Source organism: Chinchilla lanigera, unplaced genomic scaffold (genome assembly GCF_000276665.1).
Source record: "Chinchilla lanigera isolate Chin_1 unplaced genomic scaffold, ChiLan1.0 scaffold00015, whole genome shotgun sequence".
Taxonomy (NCBI): Eukaryota; Metazoa; Chordata; class Mammalia; order Rodentia; family Chinchillidae; genus Chinchilla; species Chinchilla lanigera.
The window spans coordinates 30347547-30372892 of NW_004955416.1; the positions used below are offsets into that span (position 1 = coordinate 30347547).

Consider the following 25346-nt stretch of genomic DNA (forward strand, 5'->3'; position numbering starts at 1 on the left):
CTGGGAAGTTAAAATGTGGAACTCAGGGCTCCAAGAAGAGCAGATCTTGGTTCACATCTCGGGTTTCTAGATGGGAAACTTAAGGACTACAATCCGGGAATCAGAAATGCTAAAAAGAAAACAGCTTAGCCTGGGGCTAAGTCCAGCTTCGATTCACTTAAACCGCTGAAGGCTTAAAGCTGATCGCTTAATGCCTCCATCCCAGGTGCTGAAGGAGCAAACCTGCTCCGTAGAACAAGACAAAATCACCCAGAGCCAAAACTGTACCTCAGAATGTTAATTTACAATATCCAGCACCCAATTAAAATTACCAGGCTAATGAGAAATCAAGACAAGGCAGAAAAACAGAAGAAAAGGAGACAGCAGAAGGAGGAAAAAACAAAATCTACACAATGGAGTTATAAAACATATACTTGAATCACAACTAATACGTAGAAGGTAGAGAATTTTGGCAGAGATCTTAGAAATACAGTATAATACCAAGTCAAGTGGGAGCTGTAGAGCTGAAAAATAGGGTAACTAAACACAGAACTCTCAGGCTCTGGGTTTGATCTCCATCACCACAAAGATAAAAGGCAGCTGGGGAGGGGAGAATGAACACAGCGGATATGTTCAAGAGCTGACTGGGTTCCAATACAAGAGAATAAATAATGTGCGAGGTCAGGTGAAGACATCTAGTCTGAGACACAGACACACCGGGTGGAGCGCGGAGGTGCAGAATCAGATATAAGCCTAACCGTGTAAGCAAGAATGGAGAGGGAACAGAAGATCTAGTACGTGTGTAACTGAGCTCCAGGAAGAAGAGACAGTGGGACCGAAACAGTATTTTACTAAGATAGATGCCTGAAAAATGTACAGGCTTTATGAAAGATAACAGTGGCATAACTTGCACTTTCCTGGTGATGACTGGTATTGAGCCTATTACCAATTGGTAGCAATATAGATCGGAAACAGTGAGTGTTCCCAACAAAATTAAAAGGAGAAGCACCACACAACCCAACCGTCTTATCCTGTGTATTACTCCTTCAGTGGCTTGATCAATCTTGCATTCTTACATCTGGTAATCAAAGAAACTTCGATGAAGATAACAATATGTAATATAACAATCACTGTTAATTCCTATCACTCTGTTTTGAAACCCTGTTTTATTTCTAATGTTTTTGCTTGGTTTTGTTTTTGTCTGTGATGTTGGTATTTTGCTATTGTTCTTATTTTTTACTGTTCTCTTTAAAAAAAAAATTAAAAAAAGACACTACCACCAAGAAATATTTGTAATCTTTTCATCATTCATGATGGTCTGGAAATGGACACAATTCTCGTGTCTGTCAATGGATGGTGGATATAGAAACTGTGATATATATTTACAATGAAATAGTATTCAACTGTAAAAAGATGAGCCTATTACCTGCTACAGTATGGGTGGGCAAGGAGGACATTACTGTTAAGTGAAATAAGCTCAAACAGAAGGGAAAAATATTACATTAGTTCACTATATGTCAGTATTTAAAGGATCAAATATACAGATGTGGAGAATAAAACAGCTGTTATAATGTTTAGGGAGGTGAAAATTGGAATATGTAGATCAAAGGACACCAAGTAGAATGTATGTAGGATGAAGAAGTCTAGAGATCTCACCCACAAAATGATGACTGCAGTTAAGGAAATCTGATGATGTTAGGGATTTTTGTTAAGTAAGTAGAATTTACCAACTCTTGTCATCAACACACCGAGATACGAGCTATGAGTATCAAGTGAAATAGGTACGTCATTCTGCTTCAATGTGACTACCATTTCATTATCTTTAGGAATCTCATGGCACCATGTTATGAATCTCAAATGTAACCATACACTTTGCTTTAAAAGTAATAAAAGTAAATCTGAGATAAAAAAAGGAGAACAGAAATAGAGGTCGTTAATTTTGTAATGCAGGAAGTTCCCCTCTGACTACCTCTACTGGGTTGAAGAGACCTGGGAATCACTCCCTGGGTCTGGTGTGGCTATCAGGACCTATGGTCTCTGATGATCAATTACCCATTTTTCTGAATGAGAAGACAGTGATGTCTGAGGGGTGTGTGCTGCCATGGAGGGGGAAGTTGTGCCCCACAGGACAGGACTTACAAAAATCCATGGGTGTCACTCTGCACCCAAATGTGCCAATGGCCTCTTAAAATTGCTTGAATGTGATATATTCTCCCATTAGTAGAACTGAGTAGCTTTATTCTCTGTAAGCAAAATATAAGAACAACACATTAACCATACAACTTTATTAAATTTTGTTTTGTTTGTGAAAATAGAACCTTTTCTCTATTAGGTTAAAAAAAAGAGAGAAAGTAGAAGACCTGTAAGGAACAATGACCAGGACACTTGCCAGCTACCTTCCCCCTCTCCCCTGTAGGCTGTCACAAAGCAGTGTTTCAAGTCCCCAAGGCTCTGATGAGCCATGTTCAATATTCATTCAACAATCTAGGTTGAGATTTTGCAAATTATAGCCCACAGGCTAATTCTAGCCTGACCATGTTTGAACAGTGTATGAAATAAGAATAATGTTTATACTTTGTGTTGGGGCTTGAACCCAGGGCCTTGTGCATCTAACCAAGCTGTTGTCCCTTGGTTACACTCCTGGCCCACTTTTCTACTTTCAAATGATTTTTAAAATAAGGAATATGTGACAAAGACCACACATGGCTTACAAAGCCAAAATGACCTATTATGTGTCCATCTACGGAAAAGGTTTGCCAAACCCTGATTTAAGCATTTACTTCAAATAGTTTAAAATATAGCACATATTAAAGAAAAATATAGCAAATTAAAACAAACACTATATAGGAAGAAAAGGAATAAAGAACAGATAAGACAGAAAATAAAACCCAAAAACTGAGATAATAGATCTATAACCAGGTATATCAAATATTTACAAAGATGAGAACTTACCGAACTAGACGAAAAACAATAGAGAGAATCAACAGAGTCAAAGTGTTGCTCTTTGAAAACATTTAAAATAAATCAGTAACTTTTGCAAGACTGAGCTGTGTGTATCTGTAGTGGATTGGCAACTGGTGGTCAACTTATAACACCCAGCTGAACTGAGTAAGTGTGGTGCTGGGTGTGGGAGGCCCACCTGGGGATTGTTGCCAGCAGCATAAGAGGCAGAACTGGAGAAGCAGAGAGAGAGGTTGTTGGGAGCAGAGGAAAGGCCGTTGGGAGCTGGTAGAAGCTGTAAGGAGCTGTTGGTCATTTTGGAGGAGCTCGTCATGCTGGCTTTCCTGATGAGCTTGGCTTTTTCATCCTCCGAGGAGTTCGGGACCTCGCTGGCACTGAGAATGGCTTTGGTTCACTTTGGGAGAGCTCTGGTCCTCACTTTGAGCATTGCTTCCTGGCTCTGGAGGGGAAGATGGTGCACTGCCAGTCTCCTGAGAAGCTTGCTGTGTTGGCTTCCCTGATGGGAACTCGGCCATCTTGATCATCGGAGGAACTTGGGACCTCACTGTTGCTGAGGATGGCTGTGGTGCCTTTCGGGGAAGCTCTGGTTCTTCTGAGCGTTGCTTCCTGGCTCCAGTGCAGATTCCTCAGCCTGTTAGCATAGATCCTTCATCCCGCTGGCACAGACTTGCTAGATTCCACCACTGACCTTTGGGTCTTCCCAGCGCAGATTCATGAAACAGGCCTGCATGAGACACTGTCCTGGGCTCTGGGCCTCTAGTTGGATTGTGGGAGGCATTGTTAGGAGCTCTAGGCCTTCAGCTGGACTCATGCAGGACATTTCTGTGGGATCCAGGCCCTTGGCTAGATTCCTTGGTCTGTAGTTTTCAGACAGATTTCCTGCACCCTTTTGTATATCATCCTTTGGGTGACTATTATAAATAATCTTATAGAATATGTGTCCTGTATTATATTGTTTTCCCTTGCAAAAATACCCCCAAACCACACAGTATCCATATTATGTATCTACATCTTTGTCTCTATGTAAAAGAAGGCAGATTCATAGGAATATACATTGCATGATTCCATGTATATAAAGCATAAGAACAAGGGAAACTAACCCTAACCCGAGATGTTAGTCGGGACAATGTGGGGACGAGGAGGGTGCGGTGATGGGGACAAGGGTGGCAACTGGTAGTCGTATTTTCTTACTTGACGTCAAAGCTGGTTGTATGGTGTCTTGGTTACTTTTTTCTCGCAGCTGGGACAAAATACCTGACGCCCAAAATTAAGGAAGGAAAGGTTTATTTCACTTACAGTTCATGGAGGTTTCAGTCTGTACTTGGCAGATTATAAGGCAGAGTGGCACATGGCGGAGAGCTACAGCTCAGGGTGGCAGAACCCAGCTAAACAACAAGCATACACCAGGGAGGAATGGGGGAGAAATGGCCTCAAGCACTCTTTTCCTCTCCCTTACATATGCAAACTACCCACCCCAGGGCGGGTGCAGCTCTCACACCCATAATCAAACTCTTAAAGCCTGCCCCATGGCCACTTGAGGCTTTGGGGGGACACACAGATTCAAACCATAACATATGGTTAAAGCAAAGTGCTACACTTTATGAGAATTCATTAAGCTGTACACTTACATTTTAACAATTTTCATATATGTAATATTTCAATAAGAAACCTTACTATATCATTTTTGTATCCAATTATAGATAGCTTGTATGTCTTGCTGAATTTACTTTGCACTGGTTTTGGTGTGATGTCAGAAGCAAGGTAGCTGCTTAGAACATACGTGATTCAGCAAAGCTTTTAATTCATAACAAAATATAAATAAGCAGGCACAAGCACACATGTATGCACTTTAACACTTTCGTAACTTTTTTATTTTAAAGAGAATAAAAAACAATAACAAAATAACAACAACATAGACAAAAACAAAACAAAGCAAAAATGATAAAAATGATGCAGGGTTTTAAAACAAAATGACAGGAATTAACAGTGGTTGTTATATTACATATTGTTATCTTCAATGAAGTTGCTCAGATTACCAGATGTAAGAATGCAATAACTTTTGAATTAGTCTGAAAATTATGATTTAATCTTAGATGAAATCTAATGCGAAATTAAAAGCAGGGACACTCATTCTTGTAGGGCTAATAATTATCACCAAAATGACTCCTGCGTGAAGAGGAAAGTACGCTAAAGCTGCAAGATCATAATATACGCGTCACCATTTCACAGCGAACCCCAGAAAACGTCCCCATGGGAGTAAGCACCACTGGTTCTTCCCATCCAGAAACAGTGATGGAAGAAATAAAGCTTCCCAAATATCAGGAAATATAATTAAAATGGTTATGAAAGTGGCTTTTGCCAAGAAAAATTGCACCTCCAAAAAAGGCTTGTGTAAGAACTGTTTCTAGCAACTTTATACATAGTAGCCACATCTAGAAGCCACCCTGAGGCCCAGCAAACAGCCAATGGGAAACCGTGGTGAATCCACACATTGGAACGACAGCTGAGAACAGAATGGCAGCTGCAGGGGTTGGGGGAGGACCGAGGGTGGCGGCGATGGGGACACGTTATCAGCTGGTGCTAAGAAGTTCTGGCGCGCTACTGCAGGGGGGTGACTCTGGGTAACAGTGACGCACAGTGCATTTCAAAAAAGGATTTGGAATGCTTTCACCATAGAGAAATTATACATTTCCCTTCAGTTTCCTGGAAGAGTTTGTATAGAATTGGTACAATATCTTCTTTACACATGTGAAAGAGTTTAATGATGAAACCATCTTTGCTGTTTCTCTGTGGGAACGCTTTTACCTGTGACTAAAATTTCTTTCATAGGTATACAGCAATCCAGGTCATTTTCTTTTTTCTTGGATAGGCTTTGGTAGTTCACACCCAGTGAGAAATTTTTAAATTTCACATAAATTGCTGCATTTATTGGCATAGGTTGTCCTTGATTTTACATTTTTAAAAACCTGTATTGAGGCGATCTCTTTTATTCTTGACTTGTACATTTTCTTCCCCCCCTGATTACCTGGCTGGGGATTAATCCATGTAACCGATCTCAAAGAATCCATGTTTGGTTTCATTAGATCTCTCTGTTATTGTTCTGTTTTCTATTTTGTTGATTTCTGCTCTAATCTTTGTCGTTTCATCTTTTTCTGGTTATGATGGGTTTAATTTACTTCTCCTTTTCTAGCTTTCAAGATGGAAACTGAGGCCTGGTTGAGGTCTTGCTTCTTTCATAGTAACGGTGCTCTGTGACAGAACTTTTCCTGCAGGGACCGCTTGTTTCTTTGCATATTTTTTTGTTCCTCATTTCTCTTTCTTACCCTTATTTTAGGCTACTTGTATTTGTACACAGACCATTGATGCTTTAAATTTCCTGAATTTTATTTTCTCTCTGTTTCATTTTCGATATTGTGTATTACTACATCTTCACGTTCACTAATCTTTTTCTATAACACTACACAGCTTGCTGTTAATTCTACTGAGTTACTCTTTTATCTCGGATGTTGTGGTTTTCACCTCCGGCAGTTCAATCTGGGCTTTAAAATATCTTCCATATCTTCACTTAAGTTTTTGAACATGGCTGTAACAACTTTTAATGTACTTATCTGATAATTCTGATATCAGTGTAATTCTAGTTTTATTTTGACTGAATGATTTTTCCTCATTATCAAGGGTCATATTTCCTGATAGTTTGTGTTCCTGGTAACTTTGGAGTTGATGCCAGACATTCTGACTTGTTCGTTGCTACTCTCACTCCTGTCCCTACCCCCAGCATAATATCATTTCATTCATCAGTGTTTCAGTATGTACCTTTTTCTTAACACTACCACAATAAAATACCACATCTAAAAGTAATCAACATCATTACATACCCAGCAATGTTAAGTGTGAGAGTTTCCCAGATTCTCATCACTTTTCTTTTTTACAGTTTGTGTGGATCAGCATCCAACAATGTGCCGATATTATCTCTGATAGATCTCCTAAATCCTTTTCAAAGCTACAGCAGGGTTTGACAAAACACAGCCCACAGACTGGCTGGCTGTCTAAATAAATAAAGTTTTATTAGCACATGATTGCCTGAGCAGGAAGGATTTTCACAGCAGGGCTTTTCTTCTTCCTTCCTAACCCCCCACACCTAGGTCAGAGGCCCTCCATGTACGCCTGCAGATACCTAAGTTCTTTTTGTTTTTTTTTTTGTTTTTTCCCCGGTACCGGATATCAAACTCACGACTTTGTGCTTGCCAGGCAGGCGCTGTGCCGCTGAGCTAAATCCCCAGCCCCCAGGTATTTTTTTGTTTTTGTTTTTGTTTTTTAGATACCTAAGTTCTTAACGGCCTCCTCTTTCCTGACTAATAAATGAAAATATTTTAAACTGATTTAAATTTGCACAGCTATTTTTTTGTCTTCAACAGTGTTTAATTGTGTATGACTTCCAATCTGAGCCACAAACCAGAGGACCTTCGGTCAGGGGTGCTGTTCTCTCAATCCTACCCTCCTTCAGGTGATTTCAACACAGTCCACTTACTAAGTGCCCACGTGGGGCAGGTCACATGCCAAGCCGGGGCTCGGGACGCCAGGGAACGAAGAGGATTTAAGTACTGGACATGACCTCAAGGAGCCCGGAGGAATACGCCTGCCAGGGCAGCAACGTGAAGGGGCAAGTGGCAGGAGCCTGAGGGAGGGGGAGGGCTCCGCCCACGCAGAGACATCAAGAGAGACTGAGACGTAAGTGGCTGGCTTTCCAGAGAGGAAGCCTTTAATTTCAAGCAGCCAGGATGGGTTTGATTTTTGAGTAAAAGCAATAAAATAGGCCAGTGATGGTGCTTGGGTTACAACTTTCCCGAACAGAAAGGAAATGAAGGAAATAAGATCTACTTAATTGATTACAACAACAAAAGGAAACTCACCACAAGTGGTGCTAATGGGTCTGCGTTTGTTTTCAAGAGTATTTAAATATACTCTATTTCACAAGAGAATGTGCTTTCTGAATGGGGCCAAGCCCTAGAAGTGTCTTAAAAGCCTGATTACAGAGAGTGTATTTTTGTTTGGTTTTGTTTTGCTATTTTATGTCAAAAATGCCTAGTTCTGGGGCTGTGTAGTTTAGCAGTAGAACCTGTGCTTAGCATGCGTAAAGTCTTGTATTTGTTCTCTGCCACACACACACACACACACACACACACACACACACACACACACACACCCCAAACCTCATCCAATGGCAGAGCTCCTCCAGTAGGGACAGCATAGCAGGAAGAACAGCCACTGGTTTTCATTTAGCTATTTCTACACTCACTGACAAGACAGCCACAGCCCTGGCCACAGGCCGTCTGCCCACCTGTCTCTTCTGCCTCCTGCTTCGGCCTCACAGTCACCAGCCCCCCATCTCACTCTCACTCAGGAGCGTGGGGCTTGCCCACCTCGGTCTAACCATGAAAACCTGGCAAAGTGTGAGCAAGGAGTTCTGGTGACATGGTGGCCGGAGCTTAATGCTGGGCAGATCCAGCTGGAGTGGAGAGAAAGACTGCTCTGGGTACATACGTAGGTACATCTGGCCTCGGGACAGAGTTCCTTCTCATTTTAATGAAGTGTGAGTGTTTGGGTGCCTATCTTGTGTATCTTTAAGTTGGTGTCTCTTGCAGGGGCAAAGCATCTTGGGGTCTGGATGGGCACCCATGGGTCTCCAGGCAGATGCCTCCTGGGCTTCTTGGGCCCCTGCACTGCCCTTTTGGTACCATCTCTCCTACTCTGTTGGATGTTCCAGGGGCAACTACGTGGATTCACTGCGGGCAGATTCCACAACGAGCTGTTGGGCTATGTGAGAATTTTACTAAACATGTCCTTCTCTTTGTTATATTCACCACCCCCCCCCATTTCTTGGATCTACTTTTGGAGCATCAATGCAATTCTGCAAGTCATCAGCTGCTGTCACTGAATTGCGCCAAAGTTTTCAGAGACCCAGTGTAAATGTTAATGGAATTATCTGTAAGCATGAATGGCAACAGGTTGGGTGTTGCCTCTCTGTACGTGCTGAACCGAGAAAATAGATAGTGTATAGATTTCTAACCCATAGAGCCTTCAAACTCCAGTGGCCCAGGATTGGAAAAGGAGGGGTGCATCTCCTTATAAAAAAAGATTCTCAAAATTTTTATTCTCAAATTATCAGTTAGTGTGTATATATATATATATATATATATATATATAAAATCTTAAGATACATAGCTTTCTCTATAACCATCTCTGTATCTTGGCCATATCTATATCCATATCCATACCTCTGCATCTATATCAGTCTGTGCTGTCCCGGTGTCCAGGCTGACCCCCATCTCCCGGGCTCAAGTCATCCCTCTGCCTCAGCTGCCTGAATAGCCAGGAATACAGGTGTTTGCCACCATACCTGTTTTTCCCCCGCATATTTTTGGAGACTATAATTTAAAGGAATTGCCACCATACTCCTTAATTTTACGAATTCAGTAAACAAAGATTCTAGCTAATTGTTTTCCTAAATGCAACCTGGTTCTCTGTTCAGCATTTTTTTTCTATGGATAGCTACTTAAATGGATTTGCTGAAAGAACAACCTGGTAGAACTGCAAGGCCTAAACTTGACAGTTATTGCAAAAGTGTGAGCACTGCTTTTTCCTTAGGTAGGGAACTGACGCCTCACGAAAACATTCTGTGTTTTGCTCCTACTCAAAATCTTGACTTTAATATATAGAAAATGCCCAGGCAGTGTCTAGCATAAGGACATCAGCAATTCGTTCTATTTTTAAATTGGTTTTGTAGCTACTAGAGTCTTATTCCATTTTAAAATAAAAGCTATTAAGCTGCATCACAAAATGGTTTAGTGAAACATCCCTTCAGCGATTAGTGAATGCTCTTTTGAATTGATACTGTGTATGAAGGGCTGGTGTGTTCCGGGAGAGCAGTGGGTACACAGCCAACTGGGAGGTGACTTGGCTTTGCAGAAAGAACCTGGCCTTTAGTGACCCAATTATTCCAAACGCTCCTTCTGAAGCCACAGCACTGAGTTCTGCTGTGTTCTGCCTGAGTAACTTCAGAGAAGCTTCATGGCCTCAGTATTCTTGCCGATAAGGTGGGAAAGCTAACACTTCCTTTGCTGACTCTTTGTGATAATTAAGTTAGATCTCACATTGAGAGAGCTTCAAGTCTGACAAGTAATAGCTCTTTCTCGCATATTTTATGAAAATCTAGAATAGAGGAACTCAAAGGCTCCAAACACACAATCAGGAGAGGCAGACGATAACTGATTTGATCACTGCACGCTAATTTGACCATTGCATGCTAATGCATGTGTTGAAAAAGCAGTCTTTTCCATTAATAGATACAATTATTATGTGTGAATCAAACATTTTCTTAAAATGCCCCATAAATGCTAACCAGTATTATTACACTCTTCTTTCTGTTTTAAAGAACTTTTTTAATTTTAAAGAGAAAAGAACAAAAACAAAATAACAAAAACAAAGACAAGAACTTTTAATTTAATGAGAAAAATAAACACATATCTCCTTACAAGGGAAGGCACAGCCAACACGTTACAACAGAAGTCCTTGACGTGCTGAGGGCTGACAACGCATGGCGATTCTTTCGAACTCTTTCTAGACACAGAAGCATGTGGTCCAGGGGGAGGCAGATCTGCCTGCCTGTATTCTGCCTTCGTCTCTCTGTATCTGCTGTCCCTAGGCTGACTCTTTCTGCCAGGGTTTTCATCGACCGTGCTACTCTTTACTGTCCTCTCACTGGCCTCTCTCTGCCAATGCAGCTGATTCTCATCATTGTGATGATTTTTAAACTCTTGATCTTGAAATAAATATCTAAATAAATAATACAAAAGTTGCAGAAGCATTACAGAGAAGGCCCTCTATGGAACACTGTCCTCTTACTTGTCAAAACCCAAGGCAACAGCCGGTCCTGGTAAGAAGAACACACACTCTATCCTCATGCTAGGAGGGGTGCAACAACCAGCCATGGGGACTCTGTGAATGAGTCCGCATCCAAACCACGATGAGATACCGCCTCATGCTGTTAGAATGGCCCTTATCAGAAGGCCGAAAGGTAACAGGGACAGTAAGGACACGGAGGAAAGAGGACAACTGTACGCTGTTGGTGGGTATGCAAATTAGAACAGGTACGCAGAACAGCATGGAGGCTCCTCAACAGATTAAAGATAGAACTACCACATGACCCAGCATCCTCACCACTGGTATGCATCCCAAGGAAATGACATCAGTCCGCTGAAGAGACATCTGCATGTTCACTGCAAAACTGTTCCTGACAGCCAAGATAGGAACCAACGTGAGTGTCTATTCACTGATGAACAGATGAAGAAAATGTGGTAAGTTCGCCAAGTGGAATATTATTCAGCATTGCAAGTGAATGGAATCCTGCCACTTGTGACAGCAGAGATGAACCCGGAGGGCGTTACATTAAATGAAACAAACTAGGGACAAAGAGACTGATGCCACATGGCTTCACTCATAAGTGTCCTTTAAAAAAGCTGAAGTCATACGTGCAGAACGCAGAACGTTACCAGAGGCTGCAGGTACTTGTGACGTTGGTCAAAGGATACAAAATCAGTTATATGTTTCACAGTTTTATCTATCTTTCAAAACATCATGCTGCACATGATAAATATCTACAATTTTGCCTGTCAATTTAACAATGAACAGAAAAGAAAAATGAAAATTAGTCCAGGCAGCTATAGCAAGAAGATAATTCAATGCCGCCAGAACCAGCAGTAATTCTGTAATGTTTTCTTTCCTTGCAGCGTCTTTGATGCGAATTCAGTGCTGCCCCAAACCCAGGAGGGCAGGAACCTCGCTCCTGTTTCTTTCTTCCTTGGGTCTGGCTGCCTGGCTCCACCATGCTGAGGTCCAGTCACACACACCAGCAGCAAGGAAGAGAAGGCCCTGATTATCCAAGCGGCTGGAGGACCTCAGAAAGTGGAATTCAGGGTGATGGCATTAGGGTGAGGCGGATGTTTTGGAAGGAAGCTCTTTAAAGCATTTACGAACACTTGCAACTGCGTTTATGTCCCTCAGTCGCAAATGTAAGGATCTGACCCGAAATGATTTAAACAGACTTCAGTAGTGAAATAGGTGTGACTGCTGTCCCATTCCCAGACTGGGCACTAGGTGGCAGGCGAGGGAGACAGATCCAAACAGCACATCCCAAAGACCTGCCCTTGGCACTACAATCCACACAAGACTTACAGACCCGGGGAGATGGCCTTTCAAAAACAGAAATGGTAATATCTGCTTTAAGAGTTTAACAACCTAAAGGATATAACAGCACAATTTTCAAATATCCTAATTTAAATACACTCGGTATTCAAAAACAAAACAAAAAGCTCCCCCACAAAAATCCAACCAGAGAAATCTGAGTGGGTACGTGGGAAGAAACAATGTAAAAGTCTCAGCAAAGAAACAGAAGAAGAACCAAGTAGAAATGTTATAAATTTAACAAATTAACAGGTAAAACTTAAAAAGGACCTCAGTGGGTGTCCTCAATGACAGAATGGAGATGAGGGCGGAAAAGAGCTGATAAACTTACAAAATAGGTCAATACAAACGTTACAGTCTGGACAATCGATGAGAAAAATATGGGGAAAGGAAATAAATAGGACCATAGGAACCTGTAGGTCAGTAGCAGAAGGTCAAAGTGTTGTACCTTCTCCCTTCCAGAACAGTAGAAAAATGGAAAGTGCGAAAATATTTAAAGAAACGGCTGAAAGTTTCCTTTATTATTCAGTGTAACTTAGAATGCTGATGTGTTTCAAATCTTGATATTTTCAAGGTGGAAAACCCACTGGATCGTATCAACTGGTACAGAAAATACATTTGGAAGAATACTGCAAAACAGGAGTAGAGAAGGAATTTCTTCCAGCTGACCGAGCGCATCTACACGAGCCTGCAGCCCACGCTATACTTAATGGTGAAGACTGGACACGTTTCCGCTGTGATCAAGACCGAGGCAAACGCTTCCGTTCAACCTTTCCCTGGAACGCCTAGCCTTACTTAAGTGAAGAAAAATAAAAGTGTGCACCGTCTGGAGAGGAAGAACTAGAACTGTTCCTATTCGGAGACAGCATTATTATATATGCTGAAAATTCTAAGCAACACACACACACAGACACCTCTCAGAACAAATAAATTCAGCTCTAGCACAGTTTCAGGATACACTGACAAATACAAGTAAGTTATTTTCTACATAGAAGCAATCAAATAATGAAAGGTGAAAATTTAAAAATTCCATTTACTCATAAATACACATAAATCCAAAAAGACATATAGGATCTATATGCTACAGACTACAAAATGTTGATGAAAGAACTCAAAGAAAACTAAAACAGAAAGTATGGCTGTCCTTCACAGACTGACATACCGTAGGGCAGACTTACAGATTTAACATAATTCCAACCAAGATCTTAGCAGAGCATTTCATAGAGGTAAGGTCACCCTACAATTTATATGGAAAGACAAAGGAAGTAGAATAGTTGAAATGTTTTTGGAAAAGAATTACTTCAGAAGACTCATACTGCCCAATTTTAAGACTCACTACAGAGCTGTAGTAATCAGTATGGTTGCTATCGCTAAAGGAATAGCCATAAGGATCAATGGAACAGAACTAGTGTCCAGAAATAGAATTCCACGGATATGCTTGGCTGATCTTTAATAAATGGGCAGAAGACAATTTATATTTAAGAGAAAGGATATCTTTAAAAATGGTTATAGAATTATCACATATCCATATACATAAAAATGGACCTCAACCTACATCTCACACATTATATAAAAATCATTTCACATTGGGTCATAGGTCTAACTATGAAACATAAAAGTATAAAACTTTCAAAACAACATAATGAATGGAAGAATATCTATGAGCTGGAGTTACAAAGAGGTTCTTAGACACGCAGAGCGGAAGGTTGGATTGCATCAAAATTAAAACCTTCTGCTCTGCAAAAGGGATTGTTAAGAGAATGAAAAGTCAAGCACACAGTAGGAGAAAGTATTTGTAAACCATGTATCTGACAAAGGATTTATACTCAGTATACAGAAAGAACTCTCAAAATACAAGAAACCAATTTATAAACGGGCAACAAGTCTGAACAGATGTTTCACAAGAGAGAATATGCAGATGAAAAGAATAACATGAAAAAACTTCAACACCATTAGTCCTTAGGGAAAAAAATTATAGTCACAAAGAAACATTACTATACACCTATTAAAATGGCTAAAATAAAAACAGAAATGAAGAAATACCAAGTGCTGGTAAGGATGTGAAGCAACTGGATCTCTCACACCTTGCTGGTGGAAATGCTAAATGGTGCAGCTGCTCCAGAAAACAGGTTTGGCTATTTCTTATACAGATAAACATACAGACACTAGAGGCACCCACATTCCCACTGTAGGCATTTACCCTAGGAAAATTAACTCTATATTCACAAAAACCCTCTTCTTAAATACTTAGGGACATGCTAGTTATAACTACCAAAAATAGAATATAACTGAAATGCCTTTCAATAGATGAATCGATAAACACACCATGGTCCATTTCTACAATGGACTATACTTCAAACATAAAAAGAACCGAACTATTGAGATACCATTTGGAAAGATCTCACAAGAGTTGTGCTTGGTGAAAGATCCTATTTTTCAAAGACGAGGCTCTGAATGACTTCACTTGTACGATAATCTCGAACTCATGAAAGATTACAGAGCCGCGGTCTTCTGCGAGCATGGACGGATGCAGGGCTCACTAGGGAAGACAGGAGGAAGTGCTGGAGGCGGTGAAGCGGCGCTGCGTCCTGAAAGTGCTGGCAATCACACCCGCGCCCACAGGTGTTCAAATCCACTGAGAGGCACACAGAAGGCTAGTTTTTAATTTACCTTCATTTAAAAACTAAAAGGAAAAGTAGAAAGAGGTAACTCCTGCCTCCTGTTCAAGGCTGTCTCCAGCCTACTAGCAACGCGAGCACTAGTTACATCTTCCACAGCACGTACGATCCGGTCCACTACATCTTGCGAATGGATCTGCTCCCCGTTGCCCGCACCACCAGGCATTTTATACCACAGCTTCCAACACGGACACTCACTCTGCACAGTGGGTTAGGCTCAATGTGCGGGGAAAAACATCACTAAAGCTCATCTGCTTACATCTCATAGCTGACCAGTGGCTGGGTCTGGACTTGGACTCACCCGCCCCCGTTGCCAACCTCCTCCCACACCTGCTTCCCTGCACGGCTGTCGTTTAAATGAACAAGCTGTGGAAGAGGCAGCAGAAGGTTACACAACACAGAGTGGGCAATAAGGATTGGATTTTGATTCACATACACCTCAGCCTTTCTAAGCTTATTTTAATCTAAACCCTGAATTTAGATAAAATTATAAAAGGTTGAGAGAAATTTAAGAAACCGTGCTATTGTCATCTCATAATCTTCCGATAGGTGGCTTTTAATTACCAATAGTACTAAATGGTTACCTCCATTTCTAAAAATGTATAGTCATCTGTATTTTATTCTAAGGGTCTTAAAGAACTGTTGTGGCTTACGATACTTGACTAAGTGTTCAAGGCTACAAACTGCAGTTTATACATCTGCAGCAAATAGTAAGCATTAAAGCAATTCTCTCCTCTTACACATCTGTCTTGTTAACCGATTCTTCTCCTTTTCCTCATTCCTACAGTATCAGTGTGAATTAAAAGTCAAAACTGTACAGTGTAAATCCATTCTAGAGACAGAAACTGGAGTTCAATTTTTAATCTATTGATTATAGCCAAATACCTGAAAATATCATATATCAATGATACACAAATGATCTATCCACATGAAAAGACTGTAACGGAAGATAAATTCTGATTTCCTGCATGTGAATTATTTCCAACTACTCTGTGAACTACCAGGTAGTTTACTTTACCAGTAATACTGGCCTAAACATTTTTGTCTCAGCTAAGACACAGATAAGAAGCTAAGGTTTCCAATAAAAGTATTTTCTTGCATATTCTAGAATTACTACTGTAGTCAACATACTTTCTGTAAAAAAAGTTATTACTGATACATTTTGACTCAATACTGATAAGAATTAATGAGGCAAAAATCTTTTTTGTGCCATATGCATTTTTACTGTAGAGTTGGTTGATCTATTGCATATCCAAATACTAACAAAAATAATTTCATCACCTATGTCAACACTTCCTTTTGCACCAAAAAAGGCTACATATTGTCCAAGCGACACCTCTGTCAAGAAACAGGAATCTGCTTATGTTCTGTCACTGGTTGGCCGGTGCCCAGAACCAAGAGGGTCGGTGGGTAGGGGATGAGAAGGTCAGCTTACCTTCCAGCAGGTCTCTGGCCAGACCAGGTTCTGCCCCCGTGGACCGAACAAAGTCTGACAGGACTGCGTCCATATCAAGCGTCATAGGATCATGTAGAAGTGCTGCCCAGCACTCAGCTGAGGTGGGGTTTGGAAGCAGGCTAGAAACCATCCATCTGCAGGGAAACGGAGAAGAGCGTCTCACCGTGTTCTGGAGACCCGGGGAGATCAGTGGCTGCCGCCACCGGCTGGGGTATAGAGCTGAACCGGTTTGGGACAACTGCCTTGCTCTTCATGTAAGCTAGTATGCTATAAAGCCAAACTAAAGTATCACTCTGCGCACACCATAGAAGACAAGGGGTCTGAACGCTTGGGTCCTCCCACATTCACACGCTGAGCCCGAAGCTGCAGGTGATGCCTCCAAAGGTGGGGCCCCTTGGAGGGGACCCTGTCACGAGGTGGAGGCCCTGTGATGGGATCACGGACTTACAGAAGAGGCTCCGCCTCCCGCCACCGAGGACACTGCGGAGAGGCACCAGCTCTGCACACGAAGAGCACCCTGATCAGATGGCAAACGTGCCAATGCCTTGACTTTGGACTTTCTAATCTCCAGCACGTGAGAGATGTACTGTTGTTTTTAAGCCTCCTAGTTTGTTATAGCGGTCTTAACAGACCAAGAATAGAGACTGTCACTAACACCAGTGCTTCCGGTCCCGACATTCTATCCATTTTAGTAACAACTGGTAGGGGAAATAGAACCTAGTACATGTAGAGAGATTAACTTGGGATAACAGATTTCTTAGTCTTTTCTGAGTAACACAGACACGTGACACTTCCATGGTGTATCTGTGTCACGCACTACACCCAGCGACATGCACATCCACGTGTCTCCCACCCACTCCTCTAACTCTCTTGCACACCTGGCAGTAGGAGAGACTCCGGGTTTGTCGGTCGTTGGCTGGAATACCAAACTTGGCAAAGAAGCCTGCCAAAGAAGAAGCCTTGCCAAAGAAGAAGTTTTTATCCCTCTAAAAACTGTCATATTCAGAGTAATAACCCAACCATATCCATAAGGAAGACAGATTCCTAATCAGAATGACCCCAGTCAGTGGGTACAATGGACCCAACGGTGACTGCAGCAGCCAGCTGCAGGGGAGAAGCAACTGTTAGCTCACACACAAGAGAGACTCACAATGGTGAAACAATTTGGGGGGCTGCTGGTGGGTTTCAGTCCTGGTTGGAAAAAAGCAAACACATCCAGAATTGTGTTGATAAAGGGTCAGCTAACTGTGGCCTGTAGCCAAATGTGGTCTACTGCCTGCTTTTATTTATTTATTTATTTATTTATTTATTTTTGGTCTTTTTGAGACAAGGTCTCACTACGCAGTTCAGGCTGGCCTTGAGCTCTCTTTGTAGCCCAGGCTGGTCTCGAGATTGCAACAATCCTCCTGCCTCAGCCTCCTGAGTGCTGGGATTACAGGCGTGTGCCACCACCCCTGGCTACTGCCTGCTTTTATAAGTAAAGTTGTATTGGAACATTGCCACATTCCTTCATTTACATAATGCCTATGCCTGCCTTAACTATGCTGAGTTGAATAGTTAGATAGTGTAGGACCACAAAGCTGAAAGTATTTATTATTTGGCCCTTTACAGAAAAGTTTGCTTCCCCCAGGACAGATGATGGAGGGTTTTACACAGCAAGCCCACAATTACTTGTACACCCAGTGGGATGAGTGTAATTCTGCTGCTCTCGATCCTTCACACGTTCTTCTCTGGTGACTTTTGCGATGGCTGTGCTCAGTGGGTTGGTTTTGTGGAGCCACTGGGGCTCGACAGCCAGGCACACTGGCCTAGCATGACTGGCTGTGACCTGGTGTTTCCCCCTCTGGGCCCACCTGTGCCTCACATGCTCCTACTTGGGTGTAATTTTTGAAAAATTAAGAAAATTATTTGACCTGATGTATATGGTACCAATTAAGAAAATGCCTCCTTCCTTCTCTCCATGAACCAGCGCCTCAGCCAGGAGAGTCTCTTCTTTTGTCACTGCCACCTAGGAGACAAACCAGAGAACAAGGGCGCGTTAGTCTCCTTACCTGGGAAGGACATGACTCTGCCTCCTGTTGCAGGAGGCCATCGCTGGGGTGAGGCCCGCTGCTCTCCAGGGAGACACAGGCACTGGCTGGCCAGTGGCCACCAGCTCCCACCCTGGAGGCCTCGCCTCGCGAAGAAGGGAGGCCTCCACACTCCTCACTTAGGTGAGCGCTTCCATGCCCATGAGTACCACTTTAACAATGCATGGAGCTTTAAACCTTTCCAGTAAGTACTATTACACTTGACCAGTGCATGTGTGCATGAAATCTGTCACATTAACTGTTCTAAGTGCACAGTGCAGCAGCATTAAGTGCATTCACACCATGCTGCAGCCATCGCCACTGTCCATGTCAGAATGCCTACATCTCCCCAAACCGACACCCTGCACCTATTAAACACGAAGTCTCCGTTCCTCTTCCCCGAGTCCCTGGCAACTCTATTTCCTGACTCCAGGAATTTAACCTCTCTCAGGACCTCATGGAGGCAGAGTCACACAGTGCACATCAGTCCTTTTATGACTGGGTTATTTCACTTAGCGCAGTGACCTCCAGATGTGTGCATGCCGTAGCCTGTGTCAGGATGAGCTTCTTTCAAAGGCTGGGTAATGCGTGTGAGCATTCTCCACCTTTCTCCTGTCCACGCACCCGCCAATGGGAACCGTGTGAGCTCAGCATCTTTACACCTACAGCAGGTCGCCATTCTGTGAAGCTCACAGGGTTTACTGTGGAGGGAGTGAAGATCTGTGCTCATATCTCCTCCTCTGCGTCTCTTCCTTAGTGTAATTCAGATGGAGTGAAGGGTGGGCTCCAAATGCACGCTTTGGGGTAGCAAGAAGTTACTGAGCACATCTGCTTCATGACTGATTCCTTCGTTTTTTTATTTTATGGAAAAAAGGTAAAACAAAATTTCATAACAAAATAATAGGAGAATAACAGTAGTTAATAAATTACATGGTGTTATCTTTAAAGTAGTTGCTCATGGTGCAAGATACAGGCATAAAAATTTCTCCAATCAGTATCAGTACAAACTTTGCTTTTTAGTGAACTAAGAGACACTAATGGTATAATTGACTTGCACTTTTTCCCTACTGTCTTTTCCCCTTTCACCCACCCTAGTTCATTTTTCCTTTTGAGCAATTTCTTCCCATTTCACAATATCTATTGTATATGTTAGAACTTATTGACTCTCTCAGTTTCTCACACCAGGGAGACAACATGAGTTTTACACAGGTGAGTCTGATTTATTTCACTTATGAATATGGGCTCAAGTTGCACCTGTTTACCTATAAAAGTCTCAAGTTTATCCTTCTTTATAGCTAAGTAGTACTCCATTGTATAAAAAGACCACATCTTTTTATCCATTCCTCGGTTGATGGGCATTTGGGTTGTTTCCAAAACTTAGCTATTATAAATTGTGCCGCTATAAACACGGGTGCACCTGTATCGCTATGGTATGATATTGTAAATTCTTCTGGAAAAATACTCAGAAGGGGATCAGCTGGGTAGAATGAGTCCTCCAGTCTTAGCTTTTTGAAGAATCTCCACAGTGATTTCCACAATGGTTGTACCAGTCTACACTCCCACCAACACTGCAGTAGGGTCCCATTTTCCCCACAGCCCCTGCAGCATGTGTTATTGGCTGATTTCTTGCTGACAGCCATTCTTTCTGGGGTGAGATGGAAGCTCAGTGTTGTTTTAATTTGCATCTCTCGAATGACCAATGATGTTGAACTTTTTCATATATTTATTTTCCATTTGTATTTCTTCATCTGAGAAGTGTGTATTCATCTCAGATGCCCATTTTTGGATTGGATCTTTGCATTTGGGGGATCTGATTTTTTCAGTTCTTTAAATGTTCTGGATAGAAGTCCTTTGTCAGAGGGACAATGGGCTAAAACTCTTCCCCAGTCTGTGGCCGTCTTTTCACTTGGTTGGTGATTTCTTTTGCTGTATGAAAGTTCAAGACTGATTTCTTACATACACCACTGCATCGCAACACCAAGACCTCACGCTAGTGGTGATGACACAGGAGGAGCTGGGCCCACGAGGCCCCTGGGTCCCCACCACACTGTCCTCGCTCTACTGCCCCGTGCCCCACTTCGAAGAGCACTACTGTGCCTTTTGCTCCACGTGGCTCTTTCTCGCGGTGGGTCCTGGCCATAGGCTCTGCTTTTCTGTACCTTGCTGTGCACCCTGGAACCTGGACAGAACATCTCTGAGGGTCTTAACATCTGCCCTGGGAGAGTGGAGTGTCCAGCTGTTTTTACTGTGACTTTGCTTAGGAGAGGTTCACCATGTGGGGTCAGGAAATGAGGTTTTAGCCTCAGTCCCCTGGGGCTGGAATGGCTCTGCCACTTACTGTCCATGTGACCTCAGGCATGCTGCTTCACCTCTGTGCCTCAGTTTCCCAATCAGTAGAAAAAGAATAATATTACCCCATCTTACTATGGGATTTTAAGGAATATTTAAGATGCCAAAATGCACTGGCCAAGGTTACATGGTCAATAAACGAACTATCCCTGAATTCTTGACAGGGACCCTGAGGCCACCCTCCCCTTTCTAGGTGTCTAGTGCGCACCAGAACGTTTCTGGCAGAAAGAAGGGGTACGTCATGGACTGTGGCTTGGTCTCACGGAGGGCCCATGTTGGATGGGGCTCCTGCCTTCAATACCATCTTCTTTCCCATTCCCAGGCAGCTGATTTCACTCATCGCTCAAACTGTTCTGGTTAGGCCTCCTTTGTGGGGATTCTGTGGGAACAGAGCCCTGCTGGGCTCCTCCAGCAGTTTCTGAGCAGGGAAGGACAGATACACCCATAGATGCAGGGCTCTGAGACTGACTGCTGTGTTTGGTTTCTCTTTTTTTTTTTTTTTGTGGTACCTGGAATCGAACTCACGACCTTGCGCTTGCCAGGCAGGCGCTGTGCCGCTGAGCTATATCCCCGGCGACTGCTGCACTGGGGAGACCATTCAGTGCTGGGAATTGGTCTACCCGGGGAAAGCAAAACTGCAGGACAGAGATTTAGCAGGACAGTGACAAAAACGTCCTCAGGATCTATTGTTCTTTAGCTTCTGTTTCCGTGGTGCCCAAATAAAACGTGACTGCAGACTATTCATCCACAGGTGTTGCAGCTGGAGCCAGGGAGGTGATAACATGGGACTGGGGAGGCCGACACTAGTGCTCAGTGGTGGAGGTTCGTGTTCCGGCCCCTGGTGCCCAACAGAACAAGAGCAGAGGAGGAGAAGCACCTGGAGGCAGCTCTCCGGCCCAGGGCAGCAGGCAGGGGGGCCAACACCTTGCGCGTGAGATCTCTGCTAACTTGGAGCGGCTGGTGCCCTGAGGTGGAATCTGCTTCATCCCCCTTTCCCGTGTCCAGATTTCACAATGCCTGGCACACCGCAGTGTCCGGATGAAGGGGCAGCGAGGGAGGCTACGGGTGCAAAACGCACCGGGTCGCGAAGCAGTGAAAAGATTTGGTATTTTCGTGCTATTTGTAAAAAGGTGCACGCAAATGCGTCATGACGGACAAACTGCCCGTGTTTGCACCTGAGTAGTGAGTGTGAGGACAGCCCTGGCTTCCAGCAGTGCAGCGAGGGTAAAGCAGAATAACTCCGCAAGAGCATATAGTACTCGTGCTACTGTTAACATAGACTTAAACTGATTAAACACATGTATTTCTGGTACTGAGGCTCTTCACTCTGCCGCCCGTGTACACACGCATCCCTACTGTGCAGGATAAAATAGGAAGAGGGCGGGTGCGGTTTAACCTTGTCCCGCCTGGGGAGAAAGCCCGGGGGGTCCAGGGCTCACAGGTGCACAGACTCCATCTGCGGGTTAACTGGACAGATGTCAACATTTCTCTTTCCAAGAATCGGCTGCGTCTATCCACGTGACCTGGGGCAAAGTTTTGTGGACGCGCATCAGCAAAATACAGCCTCCAGGGCATTGTCGTAGTTCAGAGAGCATCGAGAGACCTTCTTGAAGAGGCACGTGTTCTGGAAGTTTGGCTTTGCCATGCATATTCATATGCACAGAGCACATGATCATTTTCAAATATGCCCACCTGTATCACTGCACTGACCCCCCGTGACACAAGCTAGAGAAAGACGGGTCTGGGGGTCGTTCTGGCTGCAACAAAGCAATTACTCTAGGAAATTCACCTCAAAACTCCTGAGTGAGAAGGAGAGTGCAGACAACAACGCAGGCAGAGGAAGAAGGGCGCCATTCACTTCTGTGGGTCGAGGGAAACCAAGCAAAATCTGAGCCTGCAGCATTCTACTGAAACAGCTCAGAAAGCACTGCCGGAAAAACAAACAAAAGCAACAATAGGAACAGCTGGCTTGGGGATTGCAGGTGACAGGGCCACTTGGCTGCTGTCCTCAAACCCCTGGCTTCGTGTCCTTATTGTGGCACTGTGACAAAGCAAGGGTGGGCTGCTCTGGGCTTGCCACCTCGACCAAGGCACAGCGGGAGGCACCGATGTGCTGCCACAGGGCAGGGAGCACATCTGCTGACCCAGGCGCCATGACTGGGCCCCACGCTGGATCTTAGGGTGTGGGTGGGCACCGGGTGGCTTCCTTTAGAAGGGGAAGTGGAGCACCAAAAGTCATACATGTCGTCTCAGTGTCCAATCTTTCACTCTTGAGCTTAGACTTTTAGACCAAGACAGGACAGAATAAAACAACGGTATATATTTAAAAAACTTTTTCTCTCCAATGGAAAAGTAGATGAAGAATAGGATAAATGCTAATGGACACATTACTCGCGGTAAAAATGGAAATTGTTAACTTTCAGCCAATCTTATTTCTTCTATACCTCCAACTACTTCCCCCCTCCCACATTACTTTAAACAAATTCCAGACAGGATGTGTTATGAAGAGAGCGTGAAAATATTTTACCCACTTCGATAAATAAACTGCAATATATATAAAAAAGATGCACATGTTGAAACTCCCCGTGATGAATGTAATCATTTTGTACTGTAAACATGTACTAATAAACATAAAAGTGTGAAAGAAACTATTTAATCAATAAATACGTCAATATATCTCTAAGAGACTGTTTAAAACATAACCACAATGCCATTATCACAAAACCAGAGTACCAGTTCTTCAGTGGAATTAATATCCAGATAGTGGGCAAGTTTTCAATGAATCCAAATGTTATAAATCCATGATTTTTGTTTTTCTACTTCTTTGAACCAGGATTCAGAAGAGAGCCACACACCGTAAGTGGTTGATATGTCTTCTTTAATCCATAAGCTTTTCCTCCTCCTCTTCCTTCTTCTCTTTCTCCTTTCTGCTTGTTGAAAAACCCGATCATTTTTCTTGCACTTTTCTACTCTCTGGTTTTTATAACTGATTGTCCCTGTTGTGTTCTGTGGCCTCTATACTTCCTGTAAACTAGTAATTTGATACAAACACTTTATAAAATTCAGGTTCAATTTTGGGCAAGTCTTTGGTGTTGTTTCCCTCAGGTCGGAGCCAAAGTCTGACCATCTCGGTGGTGATAACAGCCTCTCACGATCACTGCCAAGACCTTCAATGGACTCTTTAGGAGTTGCACACACTGAAAGTACAAGGCTTTCATTTCTTCTTCATTTGTTAGCTGGCATTCTTACATAAAAGCAAACTTCCACTAATCTCTTCAGCCACCCAACGGTAGACTTCAAATACAAGCTAAATGCTTTGTTTCCCACTTTAAAACTCTACATGGGATGAGTTGGTTTGCTAGCTTCCTCCAATGACAATCAATTCATTTGCTCTTTGGAAATACAATTTTGAGTGGTAGAAGGTTTGCCTAACATACATGAGACCCTGGTCCTAACCCTTAGCACCAAAAAATCATTTCGTATTCATGAATTCCAACATACTTGATGCAGTTCAATTTGCCCAACTGTCGTCTTTACTGATGCTCAGATTGTGGGTTGGGAGGAGGGTGGAATGAATAGGCAGAACACAGAGGATTTTTAGGACTCTGAAACTCTTCTGTATAACAATGTCACGGCAGGTACCTAGTACTATATACTTGTTCAGGCATACAGGGTGCACAATACGAATCCTGATTTTAAGCTCTGGACTTTAGGTGTTTAGGATGCAATAATGTCTGTTCACCAGTTGTAACAAGTGCAGCACCCTGTGAAGGATGTTGATAGCAGGAGGACGGGATGGGCAGGTGAGGAGGGCATGTAGCTTTGTTTCATTTTACTGAAGCCCAGAGATCCCTGTGGCAGAGTCATGATTCCCGCATGGACCTACTTTGATCCGAAAGTCACCACTCTTCTGTCACACAAGATCATCTCTTTACAGTGGAACACAGTGTCCTCAAAAGTACTCAGGTCAAAAACACCTGATGGTTTCAAATATACCGAGCACACAGATGCCTGGCTGGAAGCAAATCAGTTCCTTACTTGATGCTCAGCTATATCTTTTATGATTTTGTTCCTGGTGTGGAAAGATGGAGAAATTGTCTCTTCTCTTCCAAAATTTATCTTTGACACTAAAATCACATGATCATCTCAATAGATGCAGAAACAGAATTTGACAAAGTCCAACAGCCATTCACGATTAAAAAAAAAAACCTACAGAAAATTGGAATAGATGGTCTTTACCTCAATCTGATCAAAACCATCTATGACAAACCAACAGCTAGCATCATACTAAATGGTCAGAAACTGAAAGATTTCATCCTAAAACCAGGAACAAGACAAGGATGCCCACTATTACCACTCCTATTCAATATAGTTCTGGAAACAGCCAGAGCAATTAGAAAAGAGAAAGAAATAAAAGGAAAAAAGATAGGAATGGAAGAAGTTAAACTGTCATTGTTTGACGATGACATGATACTCTACATAAAAGATGCCAAAAGCTCCACCAAAATACTTCTAGGTTTAATAAACAAATTCAGTAGTGTAGCTGGATACCAAGTAAACACTCAATAGCATTCCTGTACACAAACAACAAACTCAATTAGGGAACAAAATTAG

General features: G+C 42.8%; 1 protein-coding gene across 1 annotated transcript in view; it reads right to left on the reverse strand.

The window, feature by feature from the left end:
* The window catches only part of Otud7a (OTU deubiquitinase 7A), a gene marked incomplete at its 3' end in the record, with an annotated part of 182955 nt that overhangs the window by 102672 nt on the left and 54937 nt on the right, over window positions 1-25346 (reverse strand). Inside the window, 2 exon segments of the mRNA XM_013512651.1 lie at window positions 16294-16448; window positions 18228-18322. Of these exon segments, the coding sequence (XP_013368105.1) occupies window positions 16294-16444 (151 nt within the window).